This window comes from Ictalurus punctatus, chromosome 20, assembly GCF_001660625.3.
Source record: "Ictalurus punctatus breed USDA103 chromosome 20, Coco_2.0, whole genome shotgun sequence".
NCBI lineage: Eukaryota > Metazoa > Chordata > Actinopteri > Siluriformes > Ictaluridae > Ictalurus > Ictalurus punctatus.
The window spans coordinates 1,859,885-1,886,716 of record NC_030435.2 but is presented as its reverse complement, the minus strand read 5'-3'; the positions used below and the strand labels follow the sequence as shown (position 1 = coordinate 1,886,716).

Below are 26,832 nucleotides of genomic sequence, written 5' to 3'. Positions count from 1 at the left end.
ATAGCATCTCGACATTATGTGCTTCCTTTTGTTTCATTCTAGCTCTCAGGGTGGTTTTTTTGTTTGTTTGTTTGTTTGTTTGTTTGTTTTTTGGCAGTGGTGTCTTGGTTCTTCTCAGCGCAGCACGACGGCCATACAAGGCTTAGCTGCTCGTGCGTTAGCCCGAAAGGAACGCCCGGGTCCGTTAAAAAAAAACACACCTTCTGCTCTCGTCTCGTGCGTCTTTGTTTCCGCTCGGATCTGCTTTGAAGCGAGGCTAGCCCCTCTCCTTTTCAGCCTTTTTTATCAAACTGGAAACAGACATCACCGTAAACTCGCCTTAATCAGGTGCCTCCGCGCTTGCTGGCTCTGCCTGAAAGCGCTCGGCAGTAAATTGGACGTCAGATTTGTTTTCTGAAAAATCTCAAGGAGGGGTGGGACGGGGGGGGGGGGGGGGGGGCGCCTTCTTAGGAGAACTCGTCTGGAAAAGCCTTTTGTGGGATTTGGCACAGCTGAAGACAGCTTTGCTAGGTCTAGTTAGACGTCGGCCTAAACGGAGACTTGATGTCGCGCACACGATGCGTTAACTCGTGGGCATGCGTAGGGAACGTGTACGGGCGTGTTTCTGTGTACGTATAGGATATGATTTTCCATCCGTCCATCCATCCATCCATCCATCTTCAACCGCTTACTCCTTTTCACGTCGGTTAATATTTCTTTGTCTTCTTTAGACACGTAATGTGTTGGTCCGTGCACAAAGTCTGTGTAGGGGGAAAATTTCAAGTAGATATTTTTACAACATGTCTGCCTCGGACACTAGACTGAGATCATTACGTGGCATTGTTTAATGCTAAAACCGTGTATTTGTAAGATGATGGTTGCTAACAGTGATCTACGCTAGCACAGACACGAGATGTTCGGTAACGTATCTACTTATAAGGTCGGAATTCTGGAAGGTTCAGAAATCATATTGTTAGCAAGAGAATGTTCCCACATGAGGTGGTAAGCTAGCATCATTTCTCGCCGTATATTTTGCTTCGACCTGGATAAGATTGAAGCCGATACCCTGCCGTACAGGCTGGGTTTTGGCTTGATGTTCCTGTAATCCACCCTTTGTGTTGATAGAGTTTGGGTTGTCATGGTGTAGTGTTGGGTTTAGATGATATATAATTCTCGACATTGCACCCCCGTTGTCCATGTCCCAATCATTAATATTTCACCGCTCGATGCCTGGAAACAAGCTGTCTCATTGGCTACCCATATACCATTTCGTTCCCTCCTCAGCCCCTGAGCCTGAAGCATCTTTGCCCCACATTTTAATCCCCGTATCCTCAGGGACTTGTTTGAGGGCAGGACTTTGCAGCACCCCTACCCATCAGCCCCGGCATTACAGAGTGTGTTAAAACTCCCATACACTCTCCCCAAGGACGAATTCACAACCCCGGCCCACGGGGAGACGGAGGCCAAAGGTTGCAGCGGATCTACTTTCCTCTCGTAACAAGCCCCCACCCCACCCCCAGCCCAATCTTACCAGGACAAGTGAGTCTCTGAGCTCCTCTGGGATTTTTTTTTTCCTCCTTTTTTCCCCCCAGAGAGAATTCGATGACCTTAATCCATTACCGTGTAAGATCAGTGTAGACCGAGTGGTGGTTTGGTAACTGCTGGACCCCCCCGCTCCCCCACCCCCCCCCTCAGGATAGCAGACAGGGGTTCTGTGACCACACATAGTGCACTCGAGACTTTAAAGATTATAAATATTATATATAATATTTATATTTATATTATTGTGGCCCTGAAATGAGCTCCACCCCCTGTGGAGGGGGCTGTTGGGTTGACTTAAATGTTTAAGGTTTTCTCCTTTAATCCCGAGTACAATCTTTGGCAGTATTTTTTTAAAGTGTCTGTAATATAACAGGGCCCGCCCCCCTTCTCTCCGTCTCCCTCCAGGTTTCCACCTTAGCGGAACAGTAACGGAACCGGCCACACACTCTGAGCCCGAGGTGACGCACCGCGTGGCCATCAGCTTCGACCGCTGCAAGATCACGTCGGTGACGTGTGGCTGCGGCAACCGCGACATCTTCTACTGCGCCCACGTGGTGGCCCTCTCGCTTTACCGCATCCGGCGGGCCGAGCAGGTGAAACTGCGGCTGCCTATCTCCGAGACGCTCTTCCAGATGAACCGGGACCAGCTGCAGAAACTGGTGCAGTATCTGATCACGGCGCACCACACCGAAGTGCTCCCGACGGCGCAGAAACTCGCCGACGAGATCCTGTCCTCCAACTCGGAGATCAACCAAGTGCACGGTAAGGATCACGCCATTTTACAAATTCAAATCGGCTTCACTGGTATTACCGCGTTCCGTCGTCACCCCCCTTTTTTTATTTCGTTCTTTGCTTTCGTGTACGTAAACATTATGAAAATCTGAATAGCATTTGAATAGTGAAACAGTATTTACACATTCAAAGCAGTCTCACTGGCACGACTAAACAGTAAAGCGTTTCAAACGGTACGTAAAGCGCACCGAGACTCGTTTGAACGCGCGTGCCCACTTTCCATCCTGCCTTACGTCATCTTTAACGATGCCAGGAGCTACGGTCTGAGTGGGGAATCTAGGAAATGGGACTCAGCCTGCCAGGAATCCAGTCACGTGCGGGGTTCTCTTCAGAAGTGTCTTTAAGTGTTTGCTCATAACTCGTAACGGTTTCGTTTTAAGACCCTATCGGGGGGCCGTGTTAGTTTTAGCTCTGCCAAGTGCGGCTCTTTAGGCTGAAATATCCCTGCACGGTTTATCTTAGCCTTCCGAGCTCTCGCGAGCCCCAGAATTAGTTTGGAGGTGGACATGGTGGGGGGAAAGCAGACCTCTCCTTCCTTTTCCTTCTTCCTCCAGTGGAACATTTTAAAGCCACATGGCAGAAAACCTAAGCCAGGAAGTGCCCTCTTTTTGTCGGAGTCGACTAGGGCGCTTATCAGCCGCTCACCAGGAGCTGCTCTGTGATGGTGGAATTTCAGGAATAGGGTCATGTGACTAGGACTGATAATAACTAGCGCTACAAAACCGAACTAGGGTTTCAGTCGAAACTTATAATAACACCACTGTGAATACCGCCTCGAGCTGTAAACACTCATAGTTTCCTTCCCGTGTACACAGAATAACGCGTATAGTCCACGTTTTCACTTCGTACCCGTACTCAGAAGCTATAAACACACGTCCTTATACGTATAAAAAAAAAAAAAATCTTCGCTCTGTCTTCGATGTTCCGACCGGGACGTAGAGAAAAAACGATTGCGGCCGATATTTAAAAATTCGGTGACTTTTTAATAATTGGCGATATCGATTTTTTTATCATTATTATTTATTTACAAATTATATTGAAGGTTTTTTTTTTTTCTTCTTCACATACATAGAATCGGTCCTGATTATCTAGAACAATTAAGAAATTTGGTTCATTAAGTTAGCAAATGGATTTTGGTCAGAAAGAGAGAAACACGTCGTATCAGCTCCGTGTGTTTGTTTGTGACTGTTTGGATATAAACTGCAGTGTGGAGAAGTTGTGTGTGTGTGTGTGTGTGTGTGTGTGTGTGTGTGTGTGTGTGCGTGCTTTAAAGCATCTCGAAGAGTCGATTTAAAAAACGAACTGAAGTCTTAGAAACGGTGATCTCTCTCTCTCTCTCTCTCTCTCTCTCTCTCTCTCTCTCTCTCTCTCTTTCTCTCTCTCTCTCTGTCGCTCTCTCGATAAAGCGATGAAATACGACGTCTTTAATGCGCTCCATCTCGCCTCTGTTACTCCCAAATCAGTGTGTGCTCTTCGCTGAAAGCGTGGCATTATCCAGAGAGAAGCACTGTGAAGGAAAACTCCGCTTAAGAGCATTTTTATGGGGTGGAAATCGAGTATTTCGGAGTTATTTGATCTAAGTGGTGGTGTTACCGCGGAGCGAGCGTGCCGGGTTCACAGAGAAACTTTTTGGAGTGCCTTGAAAAAAAAAACAACCCCTGATTTATTTTTTTTTTGTAAAGTCTGTGCTGCGGATTGCGCAGTGAAACGACGTGCTCGCTCATTTTTACTGTAATTGTAACGCGACCGTTACCGTCACTGTACAATACTGCTGATTTAAAAAAAAAAACGCATCGGAACTCTACGTTACGCCGACGCCGTCGTAACGGAAATCCCGACGTGCGGATTATTTCTGAGACCTTGCTCTATCGTGGCAGCTCTGACGGAGAGGGATTAAAAACCGGGTATGTGTGGTTTTTTTTGTTTTTTGTTTTTTTTTAGGGGCCCCGGACCCCACGGCAGGAGCCAGTATTGATGATGATAACTGCTGGCACCTGGATGAGGAGCAGGTACGCGAGCAAGTCAAACAGTTCCTCTCGCAGGGAGGCTACTACGGCTCGGGAAAGCAGCTTAACTCCATGTTCGCCAAGGTGAGAGACCTTTAGTGTGTGTGTGTGTGTGTGTGTGTGTGTGTGTGTGTGTGATTCAGCTGATGAATTTGAGCATTGTTACTAATGCCTGCTGTATATAGTTCACGTGTTAATCAATTTTATATATATATATATATATATATAATATGAAACAGCTGTTCTTTATACAAACGTTGAGTGAGTGTGTTGTTCATGGTGTGTGTGTGTGTGTACACAGGTGCGGGAGATGCTGCGCATGCGGGACTCGAACGGAGCGCGCATGCTCACCCTCATCACGGAGCAGTTTATGGCTGACCCACGTCTGTCGCTATGGCGACAGCAGGGCACGGGAATGACGGACAAGTGTCGGCAGCTGTGGGACGAACTGGGTGAGCCGCCGCGTCGCGCCGCGTCTATCTCTGTGACGAGAGTACCGGCTTAACGCTACGTTTCGTCGACCGTTCCCTCCGCCGAGCCTCTCATCGCAACCACATCCTCCTTACCTTATTTCCTCGCTCTTAAGAGCGTCCGAACGTTAATGTAGGTCAGAGAGCAGCGTACACGTCTGCCGTGACAGGAAGTGCGATGCCGTCCATCACATACGGCCTTTCTTTCAGCCTGCTTTGTATCGATCGGGCCGTTTAGAGGGTAGAGTCCTGAAAATGGCCGCCGGATAGCAGAGCGCCGCCCCTTTTGCTCTTCACATGCAGCGTTAATTGACACGAGTCGAGGCAGGTCGATGCAAAACTTCGCTCTGATTGGCCGAATGATAATCCTGTCAATACGGTCAACCAATAGGAGAGGAGGTATTGCAGGTGTTTTATTGGACGTCTGGGTCACGGTAGGATGGATGTGCGTATCTCGGAGTGTTTTGGTCAGGACAGTGGTCTACTCCTCCAGCTGTGTGCTCCATACACCTCTGCTGTTTGACAGTCACACACCAGCACCTCCTCCATCTCTCTCTCTCTCTCTCTCTCTCTCTCTCTCTCTCACACACACACACACACACACACACACACACACACACACACACACACACACACACACACACACACACACATCTCTTCATTTCCCTGCTTTATCCCTGTTCCTCTTGCGCTCTCGTTCTCCGAGACGCTCCACACTAACGGTGCTCTCTTTCTTCCCACCTCGTTGTTCCACAGGTGCATTGTGGGTGTGCATTGTGCTGAACCCTCACTGTAAGAGTGAGGAGAAGAGCGCGTGGCTCAAACAACTGAAGAAGTGGAGTGACATGGATATCTGCCCGCTGGAGGACGGCAACTACGGCAGCGAGCTTCCCAACATCACCAACGCCCTGCCCCAGAGCAACCTGGCACATGGTGGGCATCCAGAAAACACCCATTTAGACGTATTTAGACTCGATTATACCAGCGATTCTGATCGGGTCGTCTGAGTGTTGCGTATCTGGGTCGATATTAACGAATCCGTTATCGTTTCTATAGTAACGGCTCATTCGCAGGGACGTGCTCAAATGAACCCAAAGCGTGAAAGATAACGAGTTTGAAAGTGCATTTTACGCGTATAATCGCAGTTATGGTGATGTTTTCTGTAAGGAGATGTTTATTTATAGAACATTTAGTAAGGAGTGTCCAGTGAAACGGTTTATAGCTAATAAAGAATGGTGACGGTTGTTATAATGGACGTTGTTCCCCTGGATGTTCAGCTACGTTAGAGGTAACTATAAAAGGATAAAAAAAATATACTGTCGATCTTTATTCACTAATAAAAATTTTTTACTTTTAAACCCAAAGAAAAATGACTCGCACATACTCCTGACTCGATGGTCTCCCTGGCTGACGTTGACTCCGCCTGTGCGTCGTGTGTGTGTGTTTAGACTCGTTGGCCCGGCCGAGGCGGACGGTGTTCACTCGTGCCATGGAGGCGTGTGACCTGCACTGGCAGGACAGCCACCTGCAGCGAATCATCAGCAGCGATTTCTACGTCTCGCCCGCTTACCAGAGAGAGGGAGAGAACCTGCTCTTTAACCCTCAAGGCCTGCCGCTGTGGCTGGGTAAGACGCTCACATGGCCGTATCTGGACGTGTCTGTACTTGCGCCACGTCCAACAGTGCGTCACGTGACCTTTCTTGCAGATCACGTGCCTACCGCGTGTGCCCGGGTGGACGCCCTGCGTTCCCACGGTTACCCGAGAGAAGCCCTACGATTGGCCGTGGCCATCATCAACACTCTCCGGCTTCAGCAGCAGAGGCAGCTGGACATTTACAAACACCAGAAGAAAGGTAACACACACACACACACACACACACACACACACACACACACACACACACACACACACACACACACACGGATTGGAACATGACCTTACAGCAATCTTTATCTACTTGGCATCATACCATGCCTGTAGAAGCCAAAAACCCTACAAAAGCCGCATTGTGCTCCAAACTGAGCAGGTTTAGCTTATCTTTAGCTACAAGAGGCCTAAGTGCATCGCACAGGTTGTTTTTGTGTTTAAGTGTTTAGTATCGAACTGAAGCCAAGTCCAGATGCTGGGCTGAGATCTGAGTACTGACGACGTACATCGAGCTTTCATAATCAGCATTGCTTCATCAAACATTAATGCAATACTAGTGAATACTAGTATTGCATTAATGTTTGATGAAGCAATGCTGAACAGTTTTATTTATTTATTTATTTATTTTATTTTTTTAGATATAAATGTTTGTGAGAGTTTTGAAAGTCGACTTCCCGTATGTGTCGTCTAGCGTGAATCCGATTTTTCTCTGCAGGTATCAGCTAGTCGTGTTCCTTTGCTAGGTCAGAGTATTTGTTCGAGTGAGGATCAGTTCAGCAAATTACTCGCACGGATACACGGATTAGAAATGACAGAATGAGAATTTTTTTTTTGGGGGGGGGTGCACTTACATTTGGAGCTTTGGAACGGCATCCGGACCATCTGTCTCATATCTACAGCTCGAACATGTTGATGAGCTGGATCTGGAGTTCACACTGAAACGCGCAGAAACTTAGCAGATTCGCCGTTCTGTGTTTTTAAGAAACAGCTGTTAGAGTAATTGCGCTAAGCATATTATCACCCATAATTCATTTAAGTGTGTGTGTGTGTGTGTGTGTGTGTGTTTGTGTGTGTGTGCGTGTGCGCAGAGCTTCTGCAGAGAGGAATGACCAGCACTACCAATCTGGAGGGCTGGGTGGGCCACCCGCTCGATCCCATCGGCTGCCTTTTCGCCACCCTAACAGAGACGTGTCGAGTGGAGGACGACAGCGCCATGGATACCGGAGGTAGATTATTATGGGCTGGCAGATGGGGGAGGAGCATGTGTGCGTTTTGTGCGTCGGACGGAATTAGATTAGGCCTCTATAGCCTTTCGTACCTTTTTAAAACACCACACTATTGTATTATTGTGAGCGTGTGTGTGTGTGTGGTTGTATTGTAGGTGTGGGGTCACGGTGGAGTAAAATGTTTAAAATCAATCAGCGTTCGCATGCTATACGTCGCTCCAAGCTGCAGAGTGTTGCCTTTTGTGTTACTATTGTGTGAAACCAACAGGGAGCTATTGTGATTTGGAATAATGCAGACAAGTGGTACTGTGTGTGTGTGTGTGTGTGTGTGTGTGCTGGAGTGTGTGAGGGGTGTACGCTGCACAGCCCTTTGTTTGACTCCCATCACACATTTGGAAACATCTGGCACTTTTTTCTAGCACAGTGGGTGTGGCCTAAAAGCTCACCCAATCAGAAACTCCATTGCATTTAACAACAGCTGGAGTGTGTATTCCAAACTCAAACATCTCTCCTTCTTTGGTTTTCTCTCTCTCCTCTTTTCAGTCTCTCTCGCCCACTCTCGTTCTCGCTCGCATTCCTGCTGTCTTTGTTTTTTTTTTAAAAAAAAAAATTCGCTTCGTTCTCCAGACACTTGTTCACACCGTCGTAAGCATACTCTGTCCTTTTCAGTGGACGTGTGAATTAGCGAATCACATTCGTATGTCACTTAGTAGGCGTCCTCCTGGCCGTGTGTGTGTGTGTGTGTGTGTGTGTGTGTGTGTGTTTTTGGTGTTCCCTCACTCCATCTAATGCGAACACAGGAATCATAGCCAGTAGTTAATAGCTGGTGCTGACACTCTTATCAAACAGATGGTGTTTGTTTCCCCAGCTTACTGTCCAAACCTTTATAATCTTAATTTACTCTTCTTCTCTTCCAGATTCGGGTGATCCCAAGCCCCCGGTGTATCAGCATGTGCCTGTGTGGGGCTGCCCGGATGCCGGCGAGTCGTACCTGGCCTTGGCGCTGGAGGTAGCACTGATGGGTATGGGGCAGCAGAGATTGATGCCCGAGGGCTTGTACGCCCAGGACAAGGTGTGTCGCAACGAGGAGCAGATTGTCGCCAAACTTCAGGAGCTGGAGCTGGACGAGCTGCTTGTGCACACACTCCGCAAGCAGGCCATGCTCCTGCTGGAAGGTACGATTTTCACTCTCCACAACGTAGCCATGTTTACCTTAAGGACGTGTTGAATCCTGACTCTGTTTCTTCTGTGTGTGTGTGTATATATAAATATTTATAGGCGGTCCCTTCAGCGGCCTGGGCGAGGTCATCCACCGAGAGAGCGTACCCATGCACACGTTTGCGAAGTACCTGTTCACAGCACTCCTTCCCCATGACACAGACCTGGCCTACAAGATCGGTCTGAGGGCCATGAGGTGAGAACTTCATACCGTGTGACCCAGCATTCCGGGGACTCCCAAGGCTATCTCAGACGTACAAGACCCTGTTAATGTCTAAAAACAGCAAAAATAAAAGCACCCAGATATATTCTGGGATGAGGAATTAAAAAGCACCGCGTGGTCGTGTGACCTTCCAGGACTGTGCGTTCTCTTGTATAATGGTGCACCAGTGTGTCTGCGTGGAGTCTGTGTGGGCCTTTATTACCGCGCTGTCGCTAATCCAGGCCCAGATCCTCCGGGTCAGCTCACATCGCTGATATCGATCGATAACGTATTGCTACCGCTGCACTCTCAGACACGAGCAGTAGAGCACGGAGCTGCAGCCTCGGCGCAAAGACCGAGCTAATCGAGCCCTGAGCGTCGCTGTGGTCTGGATGTCCACAGAGACGCAGTGTAGTCAGGTTAAACGTGGCGTTTTGGGAACGTCTTTAATCTAGAAATGAACAGAGGGGTGTTATCGCATCACCGACTGTAAGAGCCAATCGTGTTCCGGTACATATTTGCATATAGGCCGTGCTTTTACATCGGCGTATCGTTGGAGAGGACGGGTATGTACGAGCGGGGGTGTCTTCAATTAGCATGTGATCTGGATTTATTTGAATGAGTTTTAACACTATCGTATATTTCAGATCACTGGGTAACTATCACGAATTAGTCGAAACCCCCGGTTTGGTCATTATGAACAGTGTGTTATCGTGTATGTGATGTGTATATGTAAGATGCCGCACTGTTCATCACGGGTGTTAATCTGTTGTGATGTTCTGCAGGTTGCCTGTGCTGGAGTCCACAGCGCCATCAGGTGACGTGGGTCACCCGCACCATGGCATCTCCATAGTGCCGAGCAGATACCCGCGCTGGTTCACCCTCGGGCACCTGGAGTCCCAACAGTGTGAGCTAGCATCAACCATGCTCACTGCAGCCAAGGGTGAGCAACACACACACACACACACTGAAAATTTGGCAAACCCCGCATGTAGAAAATCAGCCATGATCCGCTTCACCGAGACTTAAAGACATGCTTTTGAGCTTTGAAGCTAATGTTGTGTGTTGTGAGCAGGGGACATGCTGAGACTGCGCACGGTCCTCGAGGCCATCCAGAAAAACATCCACTCCTCCTCACTCATCTTCAAACTGGCTCAAGACGCGTTCAAGATCGCCACCCCTGCAGACAGCCCGCCTGACATTACCCTGCTCAACGTGGCCCTGGAGCTCGGCCTTCAGGTGAGTGTGTGTGTGCGCGTGAGTGTGTGTGTGTTTGTCTGGTTTTGTCCGTCCATCTGTACGAGGTCCGTTATATCCCCACGTTTTGTTTCCCTGTAGGTGATGAGGATGACGCTGTCCACTCTGAACTGGAGACGCAGAGAGATGGTGCGCTGGCTCGTCACCTGCGCTACTGAAGTCGGTCTGTATCGAACTCCGCCTATATTCGACGTTACTGTAAAATCAATACTGCGTAAAAAAAATATCGATGATTCCAACTGGTTCTGACGTTCCTCTTCTCCGGTCTCACCGTCCCTCACGTCTGTCTGTAGGGCTGCGGGCGCTGGTCAGCATCCTGCAGAGTTGGTACACGCTGTTCACACCCACTGAGGCTACGAGTATTGTTGCTGCAGCGGTCATGTCTCACGGCACGGCGCTGCGTCTCAGCCTGGACTACGGGCAACGAGAGGAACTGGCGAGCTGCGCCCGAACACTCGCGCTGCAGTGCGCCATGAAGGACCCGGCCAATTGCGCGTTGTCCGCGCTCACCCTCTGCGAGAAGGAGCATGTGGCCTTCGAGACGGCCTACCAGATCGCGGTGGACGCGGCGGCGACGGCTATGACGCACGCGCAATTGTTCACCATCGCGCGATACATGGAGCACCGTGGCTACCCGCTGCGTGCGTTCAAGCTGGCGTCTTTGGCCATGGCACATGTCAGCCTGGCGTACAACCAGGACACGCATCCGGCCATCAATGACGTCCTGTGGGCGTGCGCTCTCAGCCACTCGCTGGGCAAGAACGAGCTGGGCGCCATGGTTCCGTTGGTGGTGAAGGGTGTGCGCTGCGCCACCGTGCTCTCGGACATCTTGCGCCGCTGCACGGTGACGGCGCCCGGACTCGCCGGTATCCCCGGCCGCCGCAGCTCAGGCAAGCTGATGAGCACGGACAAGGCGCCGCTGCGCCAACTGCTGGACGCCGCCATCGGTGCCTACATCAGCACCACACACTCGCGCCTCACGCACATCAGCCCACGCCACTACGGCGAGTTCATTGAATTCCTAGGCAAAGCGCGTGACACCTTCCTGATGGCGCACGACGGCCACGTCCAGTTCGCCCAGTTTATTGACAACCTCAAGCAGATCTACAAGGGCAAGAAGAAGCTCATGATGCTCGTGCGCGAGCGATTCGGCTGAGGAGACTATAAAGGACTCCCCGCTCACTCCTCCTTTATTTAAGGCATTATTTTCTTCCTGTATATTCCGAGTATCCTTTATTTTTATTTTATTTTGTAAAAGTTTGATACAGTTTGCTTCTAGTGAACAACCAACGTTCACGGATTTTTAGAACCTGTGGAGGCCAGAACAACTTTTTTGATTTCGGCTTATGCTCGCTTTAGTTTAATACAGATGCAGAAGTGGCACATAAAGAGAAACCAAATGACAGGCGGGGTATTTTGAGCCTTTTCCATCGTGGTGATTGGTGGTTCTTATTTTTTATTTTATTTTTTATTTTTCCCCGGCAAAGAGCTCAGACGCTCAAAACGGCCATTCCGAAAGAAAAAAAAATCCATGAAAAAAATCCCCCACTCGCACACAGTGTTACAGTCATACCTCGATTTTAACCTCGTATTTTAAGGAACAGCTTTAACAGGATGAGGCCGAGGCCTTGTTCCCGGAGGTAGAGCGAAAAAGCTCGCCGAGATATCGAGATGTTCCTCGTCTTAACGCGGTTTTACGTAACCCGGGAATCGGCCAAGACGTGAACGCCACCCTCCCCTCTGCCCGCTCCTCTTGGTTTGTCTTTGCCCTTTTTTTCTCGTGTTGTGACGAAAGAGATTTAAGGGAACGTTACTGAGAGCAACTCCTCCACACCTGAGAAGAGCGAGGGGTTTCCTTCTCCGCCTGGATCTGAACAAAATCCTCATCTTTCTGATGAAAAGACGGCTTTATTTTATTCTATTTTATTTTGGGGGGGGGGGGGGGGGTGCAGATTCCTGCACCATCAAAGCTTAGCGTTATCGTGCATGCGATGCTTCGTCCGATTTACCGCCTACTTAGGCGACCTCTTCAAAGTGGTAACGTTTGGCAGCGATTACGTATCGGCACGTGACCCTATCGGCCATGTCGTTCTTAGAGGAAGAGAATAAGATCAGAAACGAAGATAGTAGTAACTGTAGTTGTGTTGTTTTACAAGCACTTGATTCACTCCCGCCCCTTTCACCTTGTCTGCATTAACAGTTATATTTGCCAAGCATTAATCAAAAATCCGGATACACGAAACGAAACATCTTCCACACGCCACCCTCAGCCATCCCCCTACAAGTGCCCGCTCGGCTCCCGACACTTCCAATGCACTCGGCGGCGACGAACGGAAGGAAACCTGGCGAGAAAGGACGAGATGCTCAACTCAGTTCTCAGGGAATCACTTAAAGAAACGAAACGAAAAAAAAAAAAAAAATAGTAGCATAAGCATTTAAGATATTGTAAATATGAAAGTGTCAATTCAAAAAATTGTAAAGTTATAATTATTTATGATAACTGTATGGTTTCTTTTTTTTTTTTGGTTGTTGTTGTTTTCTTTTCGGATACTTGAATTTGTCGCGGGCTGGGAATGTGACAGCATAAAGACTTTAACAAAAAAAACAACAAAACAAAACAAAAAAAAAAACATTTCTCAGGTGCTCCTGTGAACAGTTCCTTTTTTTTTCCCTCCTTATTTCTCGTTATTTTTTTTTGGGTCTTTTGTACACTTTTTTTTTTTTTGCAAGAGAACCATGGCGTGTAAAATAAAAACTGAAGGGAAATAAAGAACGAAAAGGAAGAACAGCCGTTGAACTGACTATGCAGAACCACTTCCTGGTTGTTGTTGTTTTTTTTATTGTTTTTTTTTTTCTTCTTCTTCTTTTGCCCTCTTCGGGAAAGGACAGTTTTGGGACTTTTGCCTTTCGATTGACTTTGCATATGTCCATTTTATTTAATTTTTTTTAAAAAACTTTGAAGCCTTATCATCTTCTCAAAGTGATCTAGGAAATTTGATTGCAGAACGATGCCACGAGCTGTATAAACTAGGCATGTGCTGATCTTAAATGGTCACGATCCCAATGTTTGCTTAAGCATGTTGTATTCAAATACTACAGTGCTAAAGAGTTATTCCTCCGTCGGAGCGGCAGTTCTGACATTTCTCACGGAAGAGAATTATTGGACGCTCCGTTAAACGCAGAAATGATCTATTTTATAACAGATTATCGGCACATGCCTGGTCCAAACCCACTGACTGTATTGTTGTCGAGGGAATTGGAGAAAAGCTGTTTTGATGTGATGTTGCCTCGAGACTTTTGTAAGCCGCCGCTCCGGCTACATATGAGGAGACTTCATTTTCGGTCACTTTTGATTTAAACACCCCCCCCCCCCCCCCCCCCCCCCTCACCTAAGGATTAGCCACATAAGTCACCTTCCACAGCCGTTCTCCTTCAAGTGGTCTGGTGTGACCTCGACCAGGTCAAGCCTTGATCGGTGGAAGAGCAAGCAGCTGCTTCCTTCTTTGCGAATGCAGGACGATCGTAGCCACCTGCTTATACAAACTCCACGCGTCCAAGCATCTTTCGTAGCTCGCCTAGCTGATCCAGCGGCAGTGCAAAAAACACACACACACAAAACAGAATTCTTGTGGCTCTGAGTTTTGTTTTATTTTATTTTATTTTGCTTGATTTCCTCTCTTTCTCTTTCCCATAACTCTTTAAGTGTCTATATGTGTTGACTGTACCAGTGTACTGATCTGTCCCTAGAGTTTAGAAGGAAAAAAAAAAAAATAATAATAATAATAATAATCGCTGGTAGAGATTGTTCACTAGTTCATCTACTGTTTGAGTTCTGTTTTGTTTGGGTTTTGTTTTTTTTGTTTTTTTTATTTCTCTTCTTTCATTTTTAATTTAAGGGAAAAGTGTTTGTCACCTCTCCGTGCTACTGAATTATGAAAAAGGTATCCAGTATTTGTTGCCACAAAAGTATAGTTCGACGACGTTTTTTTTGTTTGTTTGTTTGTTTGTTTGTTTCGTTTGTGCAACCTCTTGAGCTAATGTCTATAAACAAAAATTTATTACTATTTATGTAATGCTACTACCATTTTATATGATTTGTGTTGAATTTCAGTGCTTTTTCTATGAATAAAGTGTGAAACACATCATCGTCGCTTCGTGATCTGACGGAAGAGCTCGGTCCTACGGACGAGTTAGCCGAGTGACTTCAATATCATTTGATCAGAATAGCGGTGGTCGTTACATGTTGAATTCTTGAATCTGATTGGTCAGGAGGTGTTGCTTTCATTTGCTATAAAAGCAGCTCTGACGGTAGGGGGGGCTGTAAATCAAATCTCGGGTTTATATCGATTCACTTGTTCGATTCATATGTTCTCGTTTCTATAGTAACGGCTCTTTCACAGGGGCGTCGCTGGTGGATGTGCTACGTTATCCGAGCCTCGTCGATGATTTGACGCTTTCTGCGAGGACATGTTTGTTTACCACTTACGGAAGGAGTCTCCAATTTCGGCATTTTGTGACAATCGAAGGTAATGATCTTCTGGGAGAGTCTTCAAGATGGAAGACGTTTTAAGGTTTCCTGGTAACGTGACGAGCCGCATTTTATTGTTTTATTAATTTCAAAAACACAGTGAGAGAGAGAAATGTATCTGGTTAGTTTCATATCACACTTTTTATTTATTTACTTACTTACTTATTTATTTACATAACGATACTAGCCAGTCCCTGAGCACTAGCTCTTTCTTGATTAACTGCTGACTATGACCACTTTTGTAAATTATTTGTACAGTATTATGATTTCAGTATTACTTGGTGTATTAGCTTTATTGCTAACTTTAAACACCCCATATAAATGAGAGAATACCTGATATGATTCCCAGTGCTTCGTCCAGGGATTGTCCAGGGAATGTTACTGTAGTAAAGATACTTTGAGGTCATCTATGGCGGCGCTCTTTAGCGTTAGGGTTAGCGGTCGATGCTAAATGTGATATAGTTAAATTCACGCAGTATGGTACATTTTCTTAGTAATTTACTAACACATCTGAAAGAAATGTCGATATTCTCGACTGTTTTGTTTCATTTCCAGTGTGATTCCGCCTTTACGTTGCTCGTATAAATGACGTGCTAACTCGCTAAATCGTTCGGTTATTGCCTAGCGTTGCTTAGCGACACTGCTCTCGAGACTTGAACCGCGCGCTTTCTTAATAATCTTCAAATTAAGTTAATTCAGTTGTATTTGTACAACGTGTTTTTTGTTGTTTTGTGTGTGTGTTTTTTTTTTTTTTTTTTTTGGTCATAAAGCAGCTTTATACAAACATATACAGTCCTACGTCAATTAATACCGAAATCAAAATGTATAGGCATTTATTTTAGTCAGGATTTTATTTTAAAAGTAACACAGTTACTCTTGAGAAGGATTCCTACTGATTCTTTATGTTTCTATATAAACAAAAAAAATATATTTTTTTTAACTTAAATAATCCACAAGCTGTTCTTAAAAACGAAACGCTGCTGATACAAAGCCGCATCGAGATGATCCTGCAGAACACGTGTACAGTTCTTGTACGGTGTCGTTTTGAAGCTGGAGAGATCTCACACAGGAATGATGGAGATCCAGTCTCCAGACCTGCTTGTACTCCATTCAGTCCTGAACCAGTGGGTGTTGGGTCGTACGAGGGCCGCTGAATAAACGATCGACTATCACGAGCTGAAATATAGATCGGGCCAACCATGTTTCTCCTCAGCCTGCCGATTTAGCAGAACTGACATGTTGGGAGAAGATGTGGAAAAAAAAAAAGAAAAAAAGAAGGGGTTTCCACCATTTTTCTACCTCGTTAATGAGAATACCATTTTAGCAAAACTAGTTATTGAAATTAACATACAGTTTTAGTTTAAGATGAACCCTTGTGTGTCTGTTGTGCTGTTTGGAAACGTATTCCTCTTATAACAAGATTAAGTCAAACGTTATGGTCTGCTATGGATTAAATACATTCTAGAGTTTCAGTTTCCTAAAGCGTGTTGATCTGCTATAAAGTGCGGGTTCTCTTTGCGCAGGTTTGTTCTGCCACTGAGATTTTTCCCTACTGTACTTCTTTAATTGGGCTGTTGGATTTTAGTGGAGTAAACGCTCAGCTAGAGGAATTGTGGCTTACAAAAAAGTATCAGTGAAGTCATCAGTGTAATACAGTTGCAATCAAAATTCTTCAACCCCCATTTGCGAATCATGTTTATTGTCAAAATGGACAGACTTTCAGCTGTTTACACGACGGATGCTTCAAGTGGTTTCCCCAAATCCAACCGAAAATGCAACTTTCAGTTGAGTGATTTCTCCAGTTTCAAAATGATTCAACTCCGTGAATAGAATCCCTCACAACAGCACAGATATACAAAACAGGTGTTGTCTGAAGCACACCTGATGCAACTAATCAAAGGCTTCATTAGTTGCAGCAGGTGTGCTTGAGCTGGAACACATGAAATACCTGAACTGGATAGGGGTAGAAAATACACGGAACATCTGGATGGGGAAGATTTACGAGAAGGCAGGTTGTGAAAAACCCTCGAGTGACTGTAAAAGACCTGCAGCAAGACCTGCAGCAAGACCTGGTGGCAATAGGCACTGAGGTTTCAGTGAGCACAGTAAGGAGCGTACTAAACGCAGAAGGTTTCCATGCCAGAACTCCGGGACGTACACCGCTACTGACCCAAAAGCACAAGAAAATTCGGCTCAAAATCAAATAAGCCACAGAAGTTTTGGGATTCTGTTCTGTGGAGCGATGAAACAAGACCGGAACGTTTCTGCACGATGGATCAGCGGTATGTCTGGAGGAAGAAGAATGAAGAAAGAACGCTCTGTCCACAGTCGAGCATGGTGGAGGCTCGGTGATGCTCTGCGGCTGCTTTGCATCCTCTGGCGCTGGAAACCTGCAGCGTGTGGAAGGCGAGACGGATTCACTGAAGTATCAGGAAATCCTTGAAGAAAACGTCATGCCGTCTGTGAGGAAGCTGAAGCTTGGGCGTCATCGGACCTTCCAACAGGGCAACGATCCCAAGCGTACCTCAAATTCCAGCAAGGCTTGGTTGCAGAAGAAGTCCTTCAAGATTCTACACGGCCATCGCAGTCACCTGACTTGAACCCCATCGAAAAGCTCTGGTGGGATTTGAAGAAGGAGGATGCGGCATGCAAACCCAAGAATATTACTGACCTGGAGGCCGTTGCTCATGAGGAACGGGAGAAGATTCCTCAGGAACGCTGACAGAAGATGTGCACCTCGTTTGCAGCAGATCATAACAGCAAAAGGGTGTCTACTAAGTATAAAGATGCTCGCCATGAAGGGGGTGAATAATATTGAGACTGGATAAGTCATTATAAGTTGCATTTTCAGTTGAATTTCGGGGAAACCGCTTGAAGCATCCGTTGTGTCGAACTGTTTCAATTCCTTTTGTTTGATTTGTTCATTTCACACAGCTGAAGGTCTGAACATTTTGCTAATAAACCTTATTTGCAATTGGGATTGAATAATTTTGATTGCAACTGTATCTGAAAACAAGAAATGTATGGACTGTAGAAACAAACAGCCACCTCTAACTCAAGGAGCTCAAAGCGTTATGGAATATTGTTTATCCACAGAGGCAAAACCGCCAAGCTGCTCTGTTTCTCACCATCGCTCATCACTTTAAGGACCTGTCACTCCTTCCTCCGAGCTCTATTTTGCGGTCGAACCCATGAGGACACGTCCAAACTCCACCTCACCGTCCCTATGCTGCCTAATATTTCGAATCGATCCCAGGCCAAGCCCTCTGCGTCTGATGAAGCACCGATAGTGCCAGGGCCTGACAAGTGATGTACAGCATGGTGTCTGCTGCAGCAGATTGGATTTTCAGGCCCGCTGATTCGCTGAGAGATTGCGACTGAACCCCCACAACCCCCCCTCTGTCTTTCTCTCTCACTTATTCTCCTCATGGGTCCTTAAAGGAGACCTTGGGGAATCGAGCTTTTCTGAGTGTGGATTCATTGTTGCAATTAAAAATAATGTCAGGAGCCCCTTGAGGTTATTCATAACGTGTATGTGTATGTGTGTGTCTCGAAGTGATGAGGTACATCCCAGCTTCCCAAATCCCAGCTGCGCCCTTTGGAGTGACAAGGCCTAGAAATACTACGGCGCTAATCAGCAAATTGACTGCAGCATTTATTTTTTTATATATTTTTTTTACAATCAAGGACAACAGCGTGCCGTGTGGACAAGCCGCAGCTGCCTACCATTTCGCACACAATGGCCGTATGAGTGTGTGTTTTCCATCCCCATTGTGTACAGTTGAGATGTTTGTTCAGAGCCAATAGACACCTAGAGAATGAGATGCAGCCTGTTCGCGTTGGCTTTGTGCACCAGTGGCAATCAAGGATATGAAAAACAAACACGATTCGCGAGAAGGACAAAAAACAAGCAGATTCCGACGAGAATCAACACACAAATCTTGAACATGATTGAAACGTGTTAGGGATTGCAGGTTCCATTTGTTCAGATAACCCCCACCCCCCAGGATTAACATCGCCTGTAAGAGGTCACATGATGTGTTGTGTTGTGGAGATCCATCTCATAAAATGAAAACACCTGGATTTGAGGATTAGCGTTTTCTCAGGTGTTTATGCGCCTTAGGGAAAAGCTTCCACTGGGATTTTAATGTACCAGGCATGTTTGATTGTTCTGGTCAAACACGGCTAACCCTCTGTTAGCCTAATCGAAAAAACAAAACAAAAAAACATCTAAATTATTTTCAGATGATCACTATGCACTAAAACAGCATCATGGGAGGCATGTTAGTGTAGCACTTTGAGGTGGATCCACCTCACAGCTCCATGGTTCCCGGTTTGATCTCGATCTCACGTCTTATCTGTATGAAGTTTCCCATGTTCCTCCAATGTTCCTATGGGTTTCCTCCAGGTTCTCCGGTTTCCTCCAACCTCCCACAAACATGCCGGTGTACTTGGATTGGTGTTACATTAAATTGCTGTAGGAACATGTGTTCACACGGTGTCCTGCGATGGACTGGAGTGTCATCCAGGATGTGTTCCTGCCTCATGCCCAGTATTCCTGGGATAGCCTCCAGCTTCACCACGTACGAGTGTTGGCTTGTTTACTTCTGCACTGGAGCTAGGATTAGATTAGATTAGTTTCTCTTACAAGACATGGAAGTCTATTGCAATGGTTTTAAACTACACAGTGTCGTTTTGTTCATGTTTATAGATTAAAGGATCACAAAGAATGTGTCTTAAAACACATCAGTGAATGGGGTTTGAGGCGGAGACGTTTTTTGGATGATACAGACAGCAAACTGGCTCGACTGATCAGTTACATTTGTGGTAATAGTGTGGAAGTTTTATCTTCCCCAGAACCGTTTTATTTAAGCCTGTGCTCTTGGATTTCCATGAAGATCTCTCTTTATTTGGTTGAATAGAAAACCATTTTATACATATATGAATAAAAACTCTCTTCATTTCTGACTTTTACATGTTTTTTTTTTTTTTTTTCCAGTCATGATTACAAATCACATTTCGGTCAACAAAACTCTACAATACGATGTAACCTCGATGATCATCCTACATCACTACTGATTTTTTTTTTTCCTTTTAAACAGGCCTGGAATAGCAGTGTGTGGTTCTGATGTCTCTTGTCGTCTCTGGTCAGATGGACTTCAACTTATTTGTGGTTGAGCAGCCGGCGGGAGTGTGTGTGCACGGCCTCCACAAACGCGCCCACACTCTCGGGATCCATGTCAGGGTACAAACCGTGGCCGAGATTCGCGATGTAGCCCCTGGTGCCGAACGCCTCCACCATCGTCTTTACGATCTCAGAAATGCACTCCTAAACAAACACACACACACACACACACACACACACACACAGGTTTATCTTTGTGTAGGTTTACATTGTGTGTTTCTTCAGACATGTCTAGGTCTGATCATGCTTATTAACCAAAACAGTGCAATAAAAAAATAAATAAATAAAAAGCACTAGAGCTATGAGGCTAATGCGGCTAAGACGTAATAGAAGCTTCTAGTCTCCATCATACAAGTTGCACGTATAAGTCATTACAACAGTAATGGAATTGCCATTTAAAAAAAAAAAAAAAAGTCTCAGCGTTCACCTAAAAGAGCTGACTCAAATATATGACTCAAGGAGTCGACTCATTTACAAATGACACATCACTAGTGGATAACTGTACCTGCTAAACCACGTGCTTCAGTTCTAATGCGAATGGATGCTGACATTTACATGTGTGTCAGTACAGCACTTTGAATTCGAACTAAAAGTGTGGGCACCCCACATTGAAAAACAGACCACACAGAAACCTCTCACTGAATAGGTTCTTTTCAGACATAATATCAGTGTGTAAGTTTACGCAATACATTGGCTTTAATATATTTCGTCTGTATGAAATGGCGGCGAGACTCATTTTTTCCAAACAGGTGGACCCCCCCCCCCCGTACATCCAGGATCGGGCTCGGAATTTAGGACTGAATTTAAATAAATAAAGATGTTACAAATCCAATCTGCACCTTCACTGGAAAACTTTGTGTGCTGATAAAGCTGTGATCGTCAGAAAATGTGTTCCTAACAGAATTTACCTTAGTAGCATACAGTGCACAGGGGTCCATGTTCCCTTGCAGACTGACTTTCCCACCAGTCCTCTGCCTGTGAAACACACACACACACACACACACACGGGTATGAACTCCAGCACAATATTTAGGGGAAACAGAAAAATGACTGAGATGTACCATGATGCGGGGGGGGACTCACCGTGCCATGCAAGGGTCAATGGTCCAATCTAAGCCCACCACCTCATAGTGGGACTGGGAGAGGTCCTCCAGAGCGTAATGGCCGTCCTTCGCAAATACAATCTGATCCAAAGGAAAACAGGGCACGGTTAGTAAACTGAAACCCAACATTTAACCAATACAGACACCTAGTGGTGAGGATTAGCAAGTGCAGCAAATTTCACAAGAGCCAACCTTTCTGACTAAGAAAATCTGAATTTTTTTTTAAAATCACCACAAAAACAAAACAAAAAAACAAACAAACAAAAAAAACATACTGCTTATGTTCTTTGGGTTTTTTTCCCCCTCAAGATGTGCACCATGCTAAAGTAAGAAAACACTGAGGCAAACCTCCGGTGTGACCCCTACTTAATAATTAGCAGCGCCTCCATTTTTAAAACCCACCCAAAAGACCACAGTCATGCCTTGTTGTTTTCAGCTGGCTCACAAGACCGTAAACATTTTTTAAACCATTGATGTTGGCCTCTTTAAAGTGAATAATCTGGCTACAGATGAAATTTTCCAAGCCAAACAACCTGCTGTGTCTAAATGGTGCCCTACTTCTTTTTCCCCCCCAAATGGCAAAGTGCATTATGGGTATTCTCTCTTCTATTAACTCTGGGAATTCGCTAAACGAGTGCGAGTAATCTTCAGCTCCAGAATGTCGCACTATGTAGTGAACATGGTACAGTTTCAGACTTGCCAAGTGTCTTCTGAAGCACGGGTTGGATCATTTAAGCATTCGATTCTCTTCGGTTGTATTTGTATAGCGCTTTCATTACAGTTCGAGAAATCCGGACATGGATCGAGATCACGAATGAGCGAGACGGTGGTGAGGAAAAACGGCCCGAGATGACATGACAAAGAAACGTTGAGAGGAACCAGACGCAAAAGGGATCTCATCCTGCTCTGTTCGGTTTGGATAATACTAAGGGGGGCAGACGTCAGACACAGATCATGTCTGAGCTAATCTGCTTTTACATTCAGGGTAAACTGAAGACCGAAGACGCTTCACCACCCACCATGGGGACGTTATCCAATCCTGACTCCTTCAGCCTGTCCTTTACTCTGCGTGCGATGTCCCTGAGGTACGGCAGAGCGAACACTTTAAACTCCGCCGGGCCCAGACAGCCGGCGTGGGATTCAAACACCTGCAGGGCCTGAAGGACAAACACACACAGATCATCATTTCTTCACAGGTGCAAGAATATCCTAGCAGCCATGTTCGAGAAAGCAAGGTCGAAGAAAACAAAACAGTAAACAACAGTAAAAGTCCAGTGTGACCTCGGTTTAATAATTATTATCCACAGCTCAAAAGTTCACCTATACAGACCGGTCCATAAGTATATGGACATCGACACAATCTTCGTAATTTTGCCTCTGTAAACCACCACGATGGGTTTAAAATGAAGGAGTCAAGAATTGATTGAAGTGTAGACTTTCAGCTTTAATGCAAGGGGTTAAACAAAAATATTGTTTAAAATATTAGTCTTTTTTTTTTTTATGTCGCTGTCCAAATACTTATGGACCCTGGAGCTGTATATAGGAAACGCACGTGTTTCACGTGAAAAACTCTCACCTGAGCGCCGGCTTTGACCTGGCCCAGCAGATAGTCCACGATAACGTCAGTGAGGCGTTTGAGGAGTGCATGACTGGCCTCGGGGTGTCTGTATAACCATCGCTTTGCCTTCGAGTGGGTGGTGGAGCCTCCGCCTTCAATCATGTAGGACATCAGGGTCCACTGCACGTGGGAGAAGAATACGGAGTCTTCAGAAACCATTTCAGTATTTCTCACACTTATGGTGCTGGGTGAAATACGGGACGAAAAGAATTATAACGATATCCTTGTGTGAAAGAAAATCGTGATAACCGATTACATCACACACCCACAACCTCCAGTCCCATGTGTTTGACTGCTTTCCTATTTTTTTTTCCTCCACCCACATCACGTCGTCCCACCGCCCCGACTTTGCACATTTTGTGTTGTCATTAAAGAAATGCAAAAACTATTGATCACACAGCGGGACAGTGGATTTAATCCTCGTCCACTCACCGGTGCTCCGCTGAAGCCGATGAGAGGAACTTTGCCTTCCAGTTTGTGCCGAGTCAGCGTGATGGCCCTGAACACGTAGCCCAGCTCGGACGCCACGTCCACTTTGGACCGAAGTCTCTGCAAGTCATCTGGCTCTTTCAGGGGCTCTGGAAATGTCGGACCTTTTCCTGCTACCATCTGGACATCCATACCCAGAGCCTAGACACACACACACACACACACACACACACACACACACACACACACTCAGCTGCACCGAACTGAATTCAACAAACTGTTGATATATTTACGTTGTACATTTAACGTAATCATTAAGACTGTGCTCAGAAATTAGGTTTTAACTTGATTTCTGTTTTTAAGTAAACATTTAAGGTAAGCAACTTCTCACCTGCGGCACCACCAGGATGTCCGAGAAGATGATTGCGGCGTCGAAAGGGAATCGTCTCAGCGGCTGCAGGACAAATAAGACGTTTTACTGATTTACCTCCGAGACTCCGTCACAGTTTCGGGTTTTAGGTGTGTTAAAGTCGCTGACCTGCAGCGTGAGCTCACAGCAGTCCTCCGGGGAGCGGCACGTCTCAAAAAAGTCCTTCCCCGCTCTGAATTCCCTGAACTCTGCCAAGTAAAGACATATTTTTAAATTGTCACTGTGTGCGTATATGTATGTATCCATACAGCACGCACACACACACACACACTAGTGTTACCGCTGTACTGAGAATAACAACACCATCAAAATAATATCTGCTCCATTTACGCCTTTAGGAAAGGGGTGCCAATACATTTTTGCAGAGTAACAGATGGGCTACAGTCAGCAATTGTACATCTACACGGTGATTTCAGCTAATAAACGGACAAAATCTCGGACTCGGACAAAATCTAGTCAGTTATTAAGTTAGTAAACGTGTTAATAAATAATGTAGCAAGTAAGTATGTAAATAAGTTAAATAGTTAGTAGCTTAGTAAGTAAGCAGGTTAGTCAATTAGTTAGTAGGCAAGTTAGTGAGTAAATAATTAAACATGTATGTTAGTTAGTTCATACACAAGTGAGTGAGTAAGTAAGTAAGCAGGTTAGTTACTTAGTAAACAAGTTAATAAGTAAGCATGTAAATAAGTAAATTAGTAGATATGTAAGTGGGTAAGTCAGAAGTTATTAAGCAAGCATGTTAGCAAGGAGGCAAGTTAACAAGGGAGAAAATTAAGACAGATAGTAAGTTAGTAAGTAAACAAGTTAGTAAGTTCTTAAGTTAGTAAGTAAACAGTTGAGTGTTAGTTAGCAAAGAAGTTAGGAAGTAGGTATGTTAGTAATGTAGAGAGTAATGTAGCTACTAAGTGTGTAAATAAGTAAATTAGTTAGTACGTAAGCAGGTTAGTTAATTAGTAAGCAAGTTAATACGTAAGTTAGCACATATGTAAGTTAATAAACGGGTAAGTCAGACAGTAAGTTATTAAGCAAGCATGTTAGTAAGTAGGCAAGTTAATAAGGGGAAAAAAAGGTTTTAAGACAGATAGGAAGTTAGCTGCAGGTAAGCAAGTTAGTAAGTAAACAATTTAGATAGTTAGCAAAGAAGTGGGTGAAGTAAAGCAAGTTAGTTAATAAGTTACTTAGTCGGAATAAGAAAACAAGTAATGATGCAAAATAAGTAACAAATCTTTACTCGTGTAGCACTTTTTCTAAACCTGTTACAATCCATCACATGTCTCACTAAAAAACAATACACAAAAAGTACCCAAGACATCTGTATGACACGATATAAGAAAACATACTGCACTAATAATGTACGGGGTATTAAGACATTTCTTCAAAGATCTTCACTGAATCTGATGAGCTAATGTGAGGTAACGGGGGAGATTATTCTGAAGCGCAGGGACACAGACAGCACATACACAGTCCCTCTGTTTACTATAGCTTAGTCCTGAATTCAGAAATATATTCATCAGCTCCTCTGGCCTCTCTGTAAGGTCTGGTAGATGAGCACGAGCAAGTTATAATGGATCCTGGAATTCTGCGGTAACCGGTACAGACTGTAAAGAAAGCGACAGCTAGGACAGTATACAGACAGGACAGTCTAACAACACTGACATCAACATGGAACCTGCTAGGCTTTTATTCCGGCACACGAGCGTACCTGGCAGGTAACGTCCCGCTTGCCGCATGCACCACACTGGAACATGCTCGACCTCTTCACCTCGGGCTGCTCGCAAAAACGTGTCGTTTTTCAGCTCGGGAAAGTCTTTGGGGCTGTGAAGGGAAGCAGTGCGATTAGAAAAGGTGCATGACTCGAACCCTCAACTCCGACAACGCAGGGAGAGGGTTGTTATCATCTCCCAGTTCACCGGCCTCTCCCTCTTCTTATTGTAATCATGAACAACAGTCTTTACAAGGGAAAGGTGGAGAGACCAGATAAGACCTCCTTACGACTCAGAAATAACGGTTCAACTCCTCAAGCCACACGGCAGGCACGATCAGGTATCACTTACTACAAATAGAGCTCTTTATTCTCATTATTAGAGTATCTATCTAACAGATCAAACTAAAACACATCAGACATGGATATAAGCAAATTCTTCACTCTGGAAGGCCTGATCAGATCTAACGTACGAGGAACAGTGCTCTTCATTGTCAGAGGCATTGTTTTAATATCTAATGGGATAAAAACTCATTATTCATACCCTGATCTTGTAGAATTCATGCCCAGACTTGACAGTTATACAGTTAACTTATTTGGGGTGGTGAGGAAAAGAAGGATATCCTTCTGAGCATTACTATTAAAGACACGATCTCAATAATAATAATAATAATAATAATAATAATAATAATAATAATAATAATAATAATAAGGCTGTCACGTGACCGATCCCACAGGATGTGCCCTGAGCTCTACAAAAACCATTCATCATCTCTAGATGTGCACTTATGTCCATCAAATTCACACAGAGACAAACTTAACACGTTACAACTCTCCCTCAGGATGATAAATAAACTCACAGGATATGATCGTCTTCATCCATCGTGCAAAGCTGGCCGAAAAGATCTACTCAACAACGATTTTAACTACTTAAACTCGCTCCTAAAACACGGTCGTATCCTAAATATATATCCCTAACCCCTACATGTGCACTACATGGGGTATGAAATAATCGTTTTAACCACCCTACACAGTGCACTACATGTCCTACAAGGAGGACATTTTTTATTTACGCCTCCAACAGCAAGGGCGCGGCCATCTTGAAACGGTCACATGACCAGAAGTGGGCGGGGTTAAGTCCTATTGGTGGTGGATAAGAGAGGGCTGTGTGGATTTCAAGATTAGATTTCTTTTTAGTTAGCATTCTGTACAATTATTAAATGCTCTAATACAAATAACATCAAACAATAACAATACAAAACATATCAATTGTTATGATATAAATATTAACGATGTTGTGCCATTTCAGAATTATTTTAATCCCCACCCCCATGTATGTATAGTAGATTATGTAGCTAACTGCCATGCTAATCATGAATTTTTACTCAATTCAAATGTATTTTAAATCATGCATCACGATAATCACGCTTTTACACCTTTAACATTGTCTGTGTAGAATTTAGAATAAAAAATCATTAAGTTTATTATTAAAGTTTA

The 26,832-nt window shown here is 45.0% G+C and overlaps 2 protein-coding genes and 1 long non-coding RNA gene across 3 annotated transcripts in view; 2 read left to right on the top strand and 1 right to left on the bottom strand.

The window, feature by feature from the left end:
- zswim5 (zinc finger, SWIM-type containing 5) overlaps nucleotides 1–14,482 on the top strand; it is a 39,031-nt gene extending 24,549 nt beyond the window's left edge. The window contains exons 2-14 of the mRNA XM_017495410.3: nucleotides 1,927–2,283; nucleotides 4,255–4,403; nucleotides 4,621–4,771; nucleotides 5,546–5,722; nucleotides 6,238–6,414; nucleotides 6,496–6,642; nucleotides 7,526–7,663; nucleotides 8,581–8,838; nucleotides 8,942–9,077; nucleotides 9,869–10,026; nucleotides 10,159–10,322; nucleotides 10,422–10,503; nucleotides 10,634–14,482. Coding sequence (XP_017350899.1) covers nucleotides 1,927–2,283; nucleotides 4,255–4,403; nucleotides 4,621–4,771; nucleotides 5,546–5,722; nucleotides 6,238–6,414; nucleotides 6,496–6,642; nucleotides 7,526–7,663; nucleotides 8,581–8,838; nucleotides 8,942–9,077; nucleotides 9,869–10,026; nucleotides 10,159–10,322; nucleotides 10,422–10,503; nucleotides 10,634–11,496 — 2,957 coding nt within the window. The 3' untranslated portion in view covers nucleotides 11,497–14,482. The remainder of the gene's footprint in view (nucleotides 1–1,926; nucleotides 2,284–4,254; nucleotides 4,404–4,620; nucleotides 4,772–5,545; nucleotides 5,723–6,237; nucleotides 6,415–6,495; nucleotides 6,643–7,525; nucleotides 7,664–8,580; nucleotides 8,839–8,941; nucleotides 9,078–9,868; nucleotides 10,027–10,158; nucleotides 10,323–10,421; nucleotides 10,504–10,633) is intronic.
- Nucleotides 14,483–14,658: 176 nt separating this feature from the next.
- Nucleotides 14,659–20,073, top strand: LOC108280445 (uncharacterized). Its single transcript, XR_001815771.3, has 2 exons — nucleotides 14,659–14,866; nucleotides 19,971–20,073. It is a non-coding gene; the product is annotated as an uncharacterized LOC108280445 (long non-coding RNA).
- urod (uroporphyrinogen decarboxylase) lies at nucleotides 19,756–26,432 on the bottom strand. Its single transcript, XM_017495409.3, has 10 exons — nucleotides 26,196–26,432; nucleotides 25,336–25,448; nucleotides 23,742–23,821; nucleotides 23,595–23,657; nucleotides 23,207–23,404; nucleotides 22,733–22,894; nucleotides 22,176–22,313; nucleotides 21,137–21,237; nucleotides 20,962–21,028; nucleotides 19,756–20,197 (listed from the first exon to the last, which is right to left on the bottom strand). Exons 1-10 carry the CDS (start codon nucleotides 26,216–26,218, stop codon nucleotides 20,033–20,035), a joined length of 1,110 nt encoding a protein of 369 aa, XP_017350898.1. The 5' UTR covers nucleotides 26,219–26,432; the 3' UTR covers nucleotides 19,756–20,032.
- Between the last annotated feature and the right edge of the window lie 400 nt (nucleotides 26,433–26,832).

What these genes read in the sequence shown, in the direction of transcription:
- urod (XM_017495409.3), bottom strand. Translation starts at nt 26,218, where the DNA reads ATGGATGAAGACGATCATATCCT. An exon ending in GATGAAGACGATCATATCCT is followed by an intron (nt 25,449 to 26,195) that starts GTGAGTTTATTT and finishes TTCCCTTCACAG; the next exon opens with CCCCAAAGACTTTCCCGAGC. An exon ending in GTGCACTGTATGCTACTAAG is followed by an intron (nt 20,198 to 20,961) that starts GTAAATTCTGTT and finishes GTGTTTGTTTAG; the next exon opens with GAGTGCATTTCTGAGATCGT.